Here is a 12,869-nt window from a genome sequence, read left to right as displayed (position 1 = left end):
GGGTACTTCTCCGTCCAGTCTCGTCTCCGACCGCACCACCCGTTTCAACGCTCAGCGATCGCTACGGAGACGAGAGACGAGAGATGGGAGACTGGCGGTCGATGGCGACTACGGTACCGGTGCCGGTATCCGCCGTCAGAAAGTACTCGCATACTCAAACAACCGCCGACGCCGACGCCGACGTCCACCGGTCCAAGCTCTCTGCCGCTGGACATCGCCTCCTCCACCGGCTAAAACCCAGGTATGTAACCAAGTGCTCAGGAAGTTACTCCGCAAACGATGATTTCCTAATCTCCATTCCCCATTCTACCGCTCCCCAGTGCCGTTTGGGGAGAAATCGGCGGGGTATGTACATGCATACCTAGCGTGTGACTCTTCTTCTTCTTCTCCTTCTCCTTCTCTCGCTATGCAGGGCAGATAGAGTGTGTGCATCAACGGCGGTGGGCGGCCTGAATGTTTTCCTGTTCTGGTAGGTGCGTACGATAAGTGGATTGGCGTTTACTCATACACTAGGTACTCCACTGTCACTTATGGCAGTTGGTTAATCTACTCCTACACCTCATGGATCCGGAGGTAGGCGAGTATCTAAGGGTGGTAGATGCGCAAAGATTTGCTGGCCCTACACGGCCGGTGGTGGTGGTGCAGTGGTGATGGTGGTGGTGGTGGTGGTGGTGGCGGTGGCGGTCGTTACGATTGATACCTGGTACCGATTAGTCTGGTACCTGCTTGTGGCGTGGGCATTGTGGCGTTTCGTCGCCCGTTCGCGCAGATGTTTTCAGATTCCGGAGGCGTCAGTCGACAGTGATCGGGTGCTGGGGTAAGGTACTCTACGGGTAAGCGGGCTGAGTAAGGTGGAGAGGTACCTGCATAGCGTGCCGATTCCCGAGGGTTGCTGGGGGCCAGGGCACGTGTTTGTACCGTATGACAGTCTGCTCTGCCGGCCGGTTGGATGTGACGGTTATCAGGTGTGGTGGGTGTGCGCAGTGCATTGGCCGGAACATAGTGCCTGGGAACCGGAATGAAATTTTTAGGTATTCTTCGACGACGTGCGTTTGGGGTGGTACATACGGCTTCTAGATTTCTAGCTGCTGGATCACGGATGTCACTGGTGGGGGAGATTTATTCAGCCATGATCAAGCGCCGGGGACGTCTGTAGCAGTTCTTGGGAACGACCGAGACCAATGTTGTGCTTGTGCCGGGAAAGGGTGGATTCGCAAGTGCTGAGATAGTACATGTTAGGTACTTCGACGCCTGTAGCCGTGCGGGATGGGATGTTTGCTGTGCCGTCTACTTTATTACACCGGCATCGTTCTGCGGGCCTACGGCTCGGAATGTGAAACTGCTCTGCCGCCTATGGCACGGAGGAAACGCATGGCACGACAGCGAAGGGAAGCAGACCGGTTAGTCGTAACGCTCGCCGGTTTCAATGGGTCTCGAGCCCGGGGCGATATCCGACTCGCATCATGATTCACGAATCCGGCATATTATATACCACCAACAAGGTCGCAAACGGCAGAGCCGAACCCTTACGAGACACGTCGAGATACCCCTCCAGCACGCCTAGCCGGGTTGCCGCCTTCCTACTCGTCAGGGTTATGCCAGCACAGGCCGGACACGGCGCCTTGCCCCCCTCGGCCCCTTCGGTGGTGCTGGTGATGTATCCGGCGTGGCAACCATAGCACGGGAGTACTGCCCCTCGTGAAGCTCTGGCTGCGGTTGCGGAGCAGAGTGACACCACCGGCTTCTTGCCGGCACCGAGGGCGAAATCGATGCGTGATAGTACGTGCCCGCACGGAGTGTAGGTCGTGCTTTGCCACTGGCACATTGTGATGGGATGTGATGTGATGTGATGTGCTCGCTGTGAGATCGGGAAGGTCGTGGAAGATGTGATGTGTAAGCTGGAGATGTGGCCGTCGGCGATGTTTATGCGGAGGGCCCGAGCGTGAACGTTGAAGTACCTAGGATTAGCGAGGCTGTTGATGAACAACTGAGGAGACGAGCCCTTACGGAAGGGGTGGGTTTATATGACGCGGCGGCGGCGTGCGGCTTCGGCAATCCATGTTGACATACCTACCGTCGGTACTCCATCAGTACTTCTATGTGTTGCTACCTAAAGACCACCGATCGAAGCGTTAACTTGTCGAGATGGCTCCCTCCCGCTGCAGAGTGAGATATATGGTGTCACCATGGCTCACTCGCTTCGAGATCGCTTTCACACCCGAACAACATATTGAATTGGAGTCCTTTCGCCATAGTCTCGGTAGGCTGCATGCGAAATAAACTGAAGATCTCTATCTCTTCTGCCACCGAGCCTTCGTTTGGCGAAATTCTGCAATTGCTGAAAAGAAAATCGTTTTCTTGATGTCTTGGCATTGGACTGCAGTCCGTCCTGCCCTCGATTTTTTCTGGACTAGTTCGTCCGAACACCGCTCCCGGACGGACTGCCAAGATACAGTCCAGTCCAGTCCGTCCCGGGACGGGACGGACTGGAATGTCGAACACTGCCAGTCAAAATTGCTAGTTGTCTTTGTACTTACCCTACCCATAAAACCTGCAAACACTGCAACTCTCGACCCAACTTTTAAACTTCATCTGAACCGCTACTGGCCGCCACCAACTACACCCGCCTCCCCCGCCGCTTCCACCTCCTCCTCCCCCTCCGCCTCTGCCTCCTCCTCCCCCTCCGCCTCCGCCTCCGCCTCCGCCTCCGCCTCCTCCTCCGCCTCCGCCTCCGCCTCCTCCTCCCCCTCCGCCCCCGCCTCCTCCTCCCCCTCCGCCTCCCGCCTCCCCTCCCGCCTCTCCTCTGCCGCCGCCGCATCCTCCTCCGCCGGCGATTACCTCATCATCACCCAACAATCATGGCGAGACGAGCTAGAAAACACAGGGCCGATAGCGGAGTTCGCGCCGCTGCAACGAACGAGTCCACACTACCAGTACCCCGGTCCAGATCCCCAACTCCAACTACCAACGACGACTCACCCGACTCTAACCCCGAAACCGACGTACAACAGCAGGAGGAAGATGTTTCCACTGGAGCGAATGCGGATGACATATCAATTCCCGAAGTCTCCAAATCAAAGAGGAAACAGCGGTCGAGTCACATTTGGCTTCCAGAGAACGGCTCGGAATGTGCAGTCGATGGGGTAACAAGATGGAAATGTCATCGATGTATGGTTGCATCTGAACTCTAGCAAAGGCGATATCACTGCTAACTACTATGCTTAGGTCCCTATCCTTCGACGGCTGTTACCTTTTCTCTGAGCACTACGAAAAACGCTATCAATCATCTCAAACTTGTACACCATGTCGGCCCCGACGGACCAATCGTAGATAGCCCCAGTGGTAACCAGCAAACGATTGAAGCCGCATTCGGAAGGGCACCTCCAAAAATCGTCTTCAATACCGATGTCTTTCAGGATATGCTTCTACAGTGGATGGTCGACACCAACATTAGCCTTCGGATGTACGAAGATCCGTCATTTCGAACGCTTTTTGCTTACCTTGCCGCTTGCCAACCTGATTACTCTGGTATTGATCGTGCCCTACCTCGGAATGGCAATGCGATCAAGGAGGAAATTCTGATATGGTATCAAGCCATGAAGTTGGAAGTCAAGAAGAAACTCCGAGCCACGAGTAGCAAGATTCACTTTTCCTTTGACGTGTGGAGTGGACCGAATCAACAGGCCTATCAAGCGATTGTTGGCCATTGCTTGGATACGGATGGAAAAGTTCACGCTGTATTGCTCTCGTTGTATCGGTTCCGAGGCACTCATAGCGGAACCAATTTGGCCGACCACCTTTGGAATACAATTCGAGATTACGAGATCGAACCGTTCGTCGGAATGTTTAACGTCGACAATTCGCTGATCAATGATACAGCCCTTGTGGAAGTTGCACGGCGGCTACGTGCGGCCGGGCACCCCTCCTTTGATCCTGTTGCTTCACGATTGCGGTGCTTCGGTCATGTTTTGAACCTTACAGTCAAGACAATTCTCTGGGGAACGGATGTCGAAACGTTCGAGACCGATATCAACGCGGTTCAACCGGAGTTGGCAAAGCTGCCTAAGTGGCGCCAAAAGGGTGCTTTGGGAAAGCTCCATAACATTTTGGCCTACATTCTGAACACGCCAGAACGTCGTGATGACTTTGAATGCGTTGTTAACCGGTTCTATCCTGATGAAACTGTCTACACAGTATTTATCGGCAATGTCACGAGTTGGTCGAGTGACTACGAGAGCATTCAGAGAGCCCTTCGTCTACGTGACGCAGTTGATGCTTTTGTGGATGATGCCATCCTGAAAGATTCCACCGGTGATAGCGATGGCCCGGACAGACTGTTTCCAGAGGACTGGGACTTTTTACGCTGCATCAAGCAAATCCTTGAACCGTTCAAGGAGTGGACGCTCAGACTACAAGTGCGCGACGGCAATGGATGTGTGGCTGATATTCTACCGACGATGGATGAGCTTCTCTCTCACCTTGAGGATCTCAAAATTCAGTTCCACAGCGACGAACATCTACTCACAAGGATCAATAATGGCTGGTCCATCATGGATAAGTATGTACCTACTCTACCCGGTTGTTTTTGTCTATAGTTTTAACATTGTATCTGCTGCTACTAGATACTACTCGAAGACTGATCTCTGCCCCGGATATGCAGTGGCTATGGCACTTCATCCCAACATGAGGTTTGCCTATTTCCGCGAAGAGTGGCAGACAAGGCCCGAGTGGATCGAGCAGGCCGAGCGCACCGTGAAAGAGATCTGGAAGACTACCTACTGTGGATACAGTGCAGCACAAGCAATTCGACTGCATGGGGCGGATAGTCAAGATCTGAACCATCACTTTCACGATTCGAAACTAGGGATCCGTTGGGACCGCAAGCGCCTTGCGCTTGGTCTTTACGACACTGCCAACAATGACATCATGGACGAATTTCAACAGGATCCCCCAACCCGCAATGATGTTAACGATGTCGTCAAATACTGGAGGATGCATTCGGGTATTCCCCAGTACTGCGACCTCGCCCGCATGGCTCTGGATTACCTGACGATACCTGCCATGAGTGCGGAGCCGAAGCAGGTGTTCAGTGGTGCTAAACTTGCACTGTCTGAGAGCTGGTGCGGGGTGGGAGACGATGCTATTGAGGCGTTTGAATGCCTTAAGAGCTGGCACAGAGCGGGATGGGCGGAAGGAAGCCGCCAGGATGTCAAAGAAGTGGAGGAAATGTTGCATGCGCTTCGCGAGAGGGATTCAGAGTAGTTAGATCCACACACGACGGAATGACAGGCAGCGCCTTCTTGAGAATGTTTTGCGTCTTGTAATTGCTTAGGTACAGATTTTAGCTAGCCGTCTTCTACTCCGACCCGAGTGCTTTTGGGCGTGGCCGGCGTGCCGGGAGTGTTGTTGGGGGGTCCGGCGGGGGGCCCGGCGGGGATGGGAGGGAGACATCGTAGTTGTTGGTCAATGTTTGTGCTGGGAATGGGGGTTGGATGGGGAAAAAAAGATGAAGAATCTTCGGGCGCTCGAGAAGTTACTTATATAACCTCTTCGATCCTGGATGCAAACGGGCTTTGCCAAAGCTCATGCCTTTAATGGGCTGGAGCTGGGTATGTCTCTTCCGAGTTCTCCCTCGTGATGGTGGATAAGTGTCTGGTGTCTGCAACCATCGATAGAATGATACCAGAGCACGCATTTTTCCTGCCTGATACTCTTGGTCTGTTTGTGGACTCGGGTTGCAAACATCCCCCACTCTCCACTCTCCAAATGGGCACCTATACGATAGAGCTTGACTTGGTCCCGAGCCCACGTCCGGCATCCATCCGAAAGTCGAAACGGAAGCGTCCTTCGACATGTAGCCCACCAGTGACCACAGGCGTTTGGTATCACGATCCATTCAATTTGGATGTTGCCGGTTCCGATTCGTGACGTTTCCCGCGGCCGTCTATAAACTCCCCCATTCACCGTCCTCTGTCGCCGTCCCCAACACCCACGCCGCGCCGATCAACCTCCAGTAGTTTACACAACCATGGCCCCCGTCTTCGACCCCTGCCCCATCATTCGCGCCCCCCCTCCTCCCACGAAGCCGCCCACGAAGCCGCCCACGAAGCCGCCCACGAAGCCGCCCACGAAGCCGCGGCCCTCGCCTGCACAGCCCACACCTGTTACGAAGCCGGGCGGTAGCGGTGGAAGTAATAGTGCCAGTGATAGTGATAGTACCGGTGAAAGTGCTACTGGTAAAAGTGCTACCGGTGGCTTCTACTGCTGCATGTGCGGTACCGCGTATAATAATGCCTGCTGGGCTTGTGGACATAGGGGATGTGCGGCTTGTGTTAAAGCTTGAGGCTTGAGGGTTGACTGGGAGGAATGGATGGGTGGATGGGTGGGTGGATGGGATGGAGGGAGGGATGGGTGGATGGTTGGATGGTCATCATGTACCGAGGGTCTAATATCTAATATCTATGTGTGAATACCCACCCACCTGATGGCTTGTTTTGTGGCTGAGGAATAGTTGGCAATTGGATCCCGAAGATCGGCTTGTTTTAGCATATCGTATCGGACTGCATGTGTCTTGTTTATACTCCTGGCAAGCGATTTGTAGCGGTCCTCGTGTCCATATGTACGGTAGTCCTGCTTGGGTTGTAACTTGTTTCTCGTCCAGGGCAGGTGAGACGTCGGGACGTTGGGGGTGGCGCCTATGGTTCCCACCCCCCACATCTGCCTGGACGTAGTGGCGTAGGAAACTACAAAGGTAGGTGGTATCCCGCGCCTTCAGGCTCCACCTCCGCCTCCCTCGTGATTGGTATGTAGCGAAATCAGCGGCGCGAGGTCGGGTGGTACGTTCCGTGATGTTAATGAGGATGGTGATGATGATTGTCGTTGCGCATGTTGAGGGCCCGCCCATCGTGTTCGACGTCGCGGACATCATGAGCACCACGATCCTTATATCCACAGCGATTTGTCCCGCTCGCCCGTCCGCTCCCCACTCTTTATACCAAGCACCTCCCTCCCTCCCTCCCTACCCCCATGGCACTATGCACCCCATAACCCCGCACAGCCCTTACACCCACCCCGCGCCCCCGCCCACACCCACTTCGCCCCTTCCGTTCCTTAACGGCGGCCACTACTGCTGCGTCTGCGGCACATCGTTCACGATTGGCTGCTGGGCGTGTGGGCACCAGCCGTGTTCGTCGTGTAGATCTGTATAGCCCTCCCCCCCGTCCCCCCGCCGCCGACGCCGCCCGGAGGTCGATGGAGGACGAAGAAGTAGTTGCTTAGGAGATGTAAACAGCCGGAGTAAGTGCGCGAGCGGCTCCGGGGACCTTCAGGACGGGGGCCTGGAGAAAAGCGGTGAGGGTGTTCCGCGGTTGGGTTTGTTTTGGTTGATGATTCGTATGCGGCTAACCTCTTACTTAGTAGATAGCTAGTAGCTAGTAGAGCATGGCATGATAGTAGTCTAGAGAGAGATCTTGTCAGAAGTGGACATTGGAAAGCGGTGATTTGAAGAAAAAAACGGAAGGGGTGAGTGATGGTTCGTGACCGGCTGCCATCTTCCTCCGAGTTATCATCCGAGGTAGGTATCCTCACCCTAGAGCGTATGTACCGGTAGTCGCCTGTAAGACTGTGGCTATACCCGACTGCAGGCTGCCGGATGTCATCCTCCACGACGGGATACTCGTTACAGCGGGATGGAGCTGACAGGCGCCTGTTCCCCACCGGGTCGGCTTCGACAGCCCGGAGCTCCAGCGCCAGTACAGTGTTCCCACTCCCTTCCTTCCAACCGTGTTCGTAATCCGAAATCCGAAAACACGCCCGAAAAATCCGCAGCGCCAGACACGGCCGTCGAGTGATCTGTGATGATGAGCAATCTGCAGATGCCCCCTCCCGCTTTCCCCCCCGCTTCCACCGCTTCCCCCTCACCACCCGTTCATAGCCAAGACACAGGACAGCCTCCTATACACCTACAGTCCACAGCCTACGGAACACTCGTGTATTTTTTAAGTCTTGGTGAGTTGGCGCAACGTCCGGACTCCGGGGTTCGATTCGTCACTCCGGTAATCAGCCAATCACAGAGCTGTTGTTGGTGTGGTTGGTGTGGTCGTTGTTGTGCATACTCACAGGTCACCACAACTCCGACCGATTGCCTATGTAACCAGCCAAGTCAAGTCCAGGCAAGGCAAGTCAAGCCTACCTATACCTAGTACATACGGCAAGTTGTAATCTGCGGAGGCTGCGGACTCTGGAATCTGCGGTGCAACCGTCTAGAAGGTTCCATGCCTGCCTTGTTCTTGTTGGTTCCGTGTTGGGCGATGAGTGTATGCGGGATGAGTATGCGGGTGGGGGTTCATATGGGACGGTGTGGATGGAGGGTGGGTGGAGGGTGGATGTGTGGATGGAGGGTGGGTGGAGGTGGATGTGTGGATGGAGGGTGGAGGGTGGGTGGAGGGTGGATGGGTGGATGGAGGGTGGGTGGGATGCATAGTACGGTAGCTATCAGCGGGAATTAGAGTAGAGGCAGAGTCTATCCTAGGTGTTTGTTTGTTTGTTGGGCACCATCATCTATGCATATGGTGGGGAGTGGGCGAGGAGTGGACTGTGGGCGAGGAGAGGGCGTCACATGCCCTACATGCTCTAGGCACTGGTACATGCCTCTCCAGAGTCGTTGAGTTACTACCGTACACAGTCTTCACCCGAAAACGGTAATGTAGGTATCTATCTTTGCCCAGTGTTTCTTTCTGTACTGGTGCCCGTCTACCTATCGTACCCATCCGACCAGGCCGAGAGACAAGCCCTACGACACCAGTGCTCTACTGCCTGTCCCCGCTGGCTCGGCGACCGTCGCCGGTCTCCCAGAAATACCTCCATGTGAGCCCTGAGGCAACAGAAATAGAGTATCTAGACCCTACCCACAGTTGCCAGTCTCCCACTACGCAGAAGTTAGAACAACAGTAGTTCTGGAGTCGTCGTCGACGTCGGCGAGAATATACGGTAGCTAGATACCCATGATTGCATGTAGAGTACATACAGTACGGTGACAGTACCTACGCACCTGGGTTGCTCACCCCACGGCTCAGTGCTAGTTAAGTGCTCAGTGCTAGTTAAGTGCTCAGTGCTAGTTAAGTGCTCAGTGCTCATTCCGGTGCTCGGCGCGAGGTTAGGCGCTCAGTCACGACTCACCACTGACGAGTGCTCACGGGCACGAGCTTAATTTTAGTGACGTGGGCTAAAGATAGTCGTTGTCCGGCCCCGGTCCGGGAAGTCTGGGTCCATCGTCCGACAGTCCAACAGACCCACGAACCAGCGAATCGCGGGACCTCGCATCGCACATTGCACCGCATCGCATCAAATCGTACCTCTGCCTGTCCCCGCGTCGACGGTCATTGCGTGGAAAGCGTCATATGCTGAATATCCCTCGCTTGCGAACCAATCCAACAGCTGCCTCAATGCTCGCCGAATCCTTAGGCAACCTCAGGCCTCCCCCTCCCCCTCCCCCCGCGCGGGATCGTCGCGTTACGGCACTTCTAGAACCTTCCCGCAGACTACCTGTGTGGACGTGACGTGGGGGAGGGGGAGGGGGAGGGGGAGGGTGCATCCGCGTGGTTCCTATGTGCCTGCCACTGCCTGTCGTGTCGAGTCGTGATTACTTCTTCCCCGCCGGACATCACGATTTGGCCGTTGGGGGCTGAATGAAGTTGGCAATAGGTGCCGTACTTTCGCGTTCGTGACGTATGTAGAGTAGGCAGGACTCAACGGTACGGTAACGGTAGTCTTCTCACCGCCTTTCGCCAACCACCAAGCCAGCTGCCAGCCTACTTAGGCAGCCGCGCAGGATCATCCTCTACGAGTACGGTAACCAAACATCGCGCTAGTTAAAGGAAACGTCAGTATCGTACCATATCTTTCATCATGAGCCTTCTTCGTTCGCTCGTGAGCCGTGAGGGGAAACGTATTCTGGACGTCTAGACGTTAGGATCAACGGTTGTTGACGACATTGACGATATTGACGGCGTTGACGACATTGACGATATTGACGGCGTTGACGACATTGACGATATTGACGGCGTTGATGACATCGGAGACGGTCTGGCGACGGTCTGGCTGCCGCCAACCGACCGACTGACTGACTGACCGGGCGGGGCGGTGGTACTTGAGTTGCATACTCTGGAAACACCGACGTAGGTACTCCACTCTACTTATCTCTATGTAGGGAGCTGGGAGCTGTCTGCCCGGCCTCTTCCGCTCGCATCGCACGCATCGCTCTCACTGAACTCGAGGGAATGGATGACTGTAACTGCACGGGACAAAGTATGCTGTATAGCCACGACGGTGATGCTCATGCGAGGCGAGCTTACGAACAAAATAATCTGCGACTGCGACTGCGAGCTGCGGCAGTTCGTAGAGTGCTGAGTACAGTACTCAACTTTAGAGGGAGGGAGCGTGACTCAATCGTCTCCGGCGCGTAACGACGTTTTCGAAACTCGTCGGCATGGCTTGGACTTTGATTCTTTCGACGGGTTCGAAAGGAAGCTGCGAGAACTACGTAGACACCTCGTGGACACCTCGTGGACACCTCGTGGACACCTCGCGTACCTGGGGTACGTCTTGCACCTCTCTTTCTCTCTCTCTTTCTCTCTCTCTTTCTCTCTCTCTCTTTCTCTCTCTCTTTCTCTTTCTCTCTCGCTCTCTTTCGACGAGCGAGTCGCGCACGGCGCCCGGCAGTTTGTTCGCTAACATGACGCCCGTCGCCAAGGCTGTTCAGAATCCAGATGTTCTCTGCTTGTCAGGGCTTAGGCTATCTGCTAGTAACTAGGCGACGATAGGGTTCCAATCCGACGCCTTATGCCAGTGCTGCCAGTGCTGACTGGAAAAAAAAGGTGAATTCGCTGACGTTGAGGGATACATAGCACGTTGGCGAGGAGGCGGAGGAGGAGGCGGAGGAGGAGGAGGAGGAGGCGGAGGCGGAGCGGAGGCGGAGGAGTGGGGGAGAGCGTGGGTTAGGGTTGCGGAGACGGTAGCGGCCGTAGTTATGGATGATGACTGGCCTGTCCTGGGTGTGATAGAGTACTCTGATTACTGTTTCGTCTGGTACTGGGCCTCACCTCACCGGAGATCCAGAGTGCCCATCGTCTCCCCAGTGCTCTTGCGCGCTTCTGCGCAGTTGGCAGTTATCATATCGGCGCGGATTCGACGCCGGTGTGAATCGTCGGCTGCCTGAAACCCCCGTGCGGATGTGGTTAACCAAGAAGCACTTTGTACTCTACCACACATAGCAGTCCGTTGAAGTGATTCGTGAAGTTGCGCAGACGCAGACGCAGAGTACCTTGCGCACATGCACTGCGACGCGGTGCGGGATGCGACGTGACATGCGCAAGTTGCAACACGTGGAGTAAACATGCATCTAAAAACTTCCAGTCACTGTCAGTCATTGTCACTGCCACCGTGGACGTCGACGTCAATGTCGCGGCTGGTTGTTTCGTCCGCTAGGCACGAGACCCTCGTGTTCCCCGTGCTCCTCGTCTTCGCCGGAAACCGGGGGTGGCCCGGGTGGCCCCCTGGGGCGCGGTCGTTGACTCGTTGTTTCATCGCGAGGCGAGACGAGACGAGGCTCGGGGGTTCGCGATTCGATTGATAGCCAGTCGGCCAGCGCGCGGCGCGGTGGGTGTTTCCTCCGCGAAATGGGAGCATTGTACAGGGTCCTCCAACTGCTTCTGCTTCTGCTTCTCGAGAGTCGGCGGTGCGAATCAATCAATCAATCGATCCCTCGCGCGCGCTCTCGGGTTTGACAGCTTCGCTTCGCTTCGGTGCGGTTCGAATCCGCTGTAGAGTAAACTTTCCCCCCTCCCCCGCTCCTCCTGTGACTTAAAAAAATAAAAAAATAAAAAAATAAAGCCACATCCACCGTCGTGAGTCGTGACGTCTGTCGGGCTGCCTCAGCACCGTTTCCGCCGTCTCCGCGAAATCTGCCGATAGTGGGGGATTTCCTCGTGTACTACTCTAGATTCTGAGTATCGACTCATGAGAACACACAAACTAGCTGAGCCGCCACGCGTACGTTAGCTTTTGGCGCGAAAATGACACGCTTCCACACGTACGATTCCGTATCCGAGTACCCCCAACCACCTCATTTCCGTGTCGGCCCGGGAAGACGCGTTGAGGGGCAGTGAATTGAGCGAGTTCGTTTCGTTTGCGCGTGAGCGGAGGGCGTGTCCGAACTATGTGTCCACCCAGAGGAATTGCTGGTGGCCTGGGAAGACGCGACTTTGCTCATCGCGAAAATCGCGCGAGTGGCCAGCCCCCTTCTTATTATCTTCTGCCACGGCCGGAATCCCCCCACTTTCCGCGAGGAGTCACGATATTAGCAAACTACTGTACGCGAGTTCCCGTGATTTCGCGTCGGATGGCTCGTTCTTTTTTCTTTTTTTCTTCTCTCCGCGAGTTCCCGTGATTTCGCGTCGGATGGCTCATTCTTTTTTCTTTTTTTCTTCTCTCCGCGCGTTGGGGCTGTGCTGCTCTCTTGAAGCACGCTGCTGATTGGTCCGCCAGTCCGAACTGGCTAGACCCGAGCAGGAACAGGGATGCCAGCCGGTCCAGTCAGCTCTGCCTAATTTGCTGGCTCCTTCATTGGGTCTCACCGAAACTCTGCTAATGATGCTCAGGTAATTCCGCCTACTCAGGTATGACTCCCTGGCAGCCTCGATGTTCCTCCCTCCCCTCCCTCATCGCCCCGACGCTCACACAATACTCATACACGCACTCACTCACCCACGACCATGACCACCACCACCGCCGCAGACAACCCGTCACCCACCACCACCCGCCTACCCGTCCCGTGGGGGTTTTCCGCTCCGTCTGCTCTAAGCCTCTAAGCC

The 12,869-nt window shown here is 55.4% G+C and overlaps 1 protein-coding gene across 1 annotated transcript; it reads left to right on the top strand.

Annotated features, from left to right (window-relative positions):
- Window positions 1-6,028: 6,028 nt before the first annotated feature.
- Window positions 6,029-6,350, top strand: BZA05DRAFT_442886 (uncharacterized protein; the record flags this gene model as incomplete). Its single annotated transcript, XM_051486807.1, has 2 exons — window positions 6,029-6,236; window positions 6,316-6,350. 2 exons carry the CDS (start codon window positions 6,029-6,031, stop codon window positions 6,348-6,350), a joined length of 243 nt encoding a protein of 80 aa, XP_051341516.1.
- Between the last annotated feature and the right edge of the window lie 6,519 nt (window positions 6,351-12,869).

The sequence above is a fragment of the Tricharina praecox genome (genome assembly GCF_024521635.1).
Source record: "Tricharina praecox strain CBS 144465 chromosome Unknown BZA05scaffold_6, whole genome shotgun sequence".
NCBI classification, from domain to species: Eukaryota; Fungi; Ascomycota; class Pezizomycetes; order Pezizales; family Pyronemataceae; genus Tricharina; species Tricharina praecox.
The sequence above is the reverse complement of the archived record's forward strand: the minus strand, read 5'-3'. Positions and strand labels throughout refer to the sequence as shown.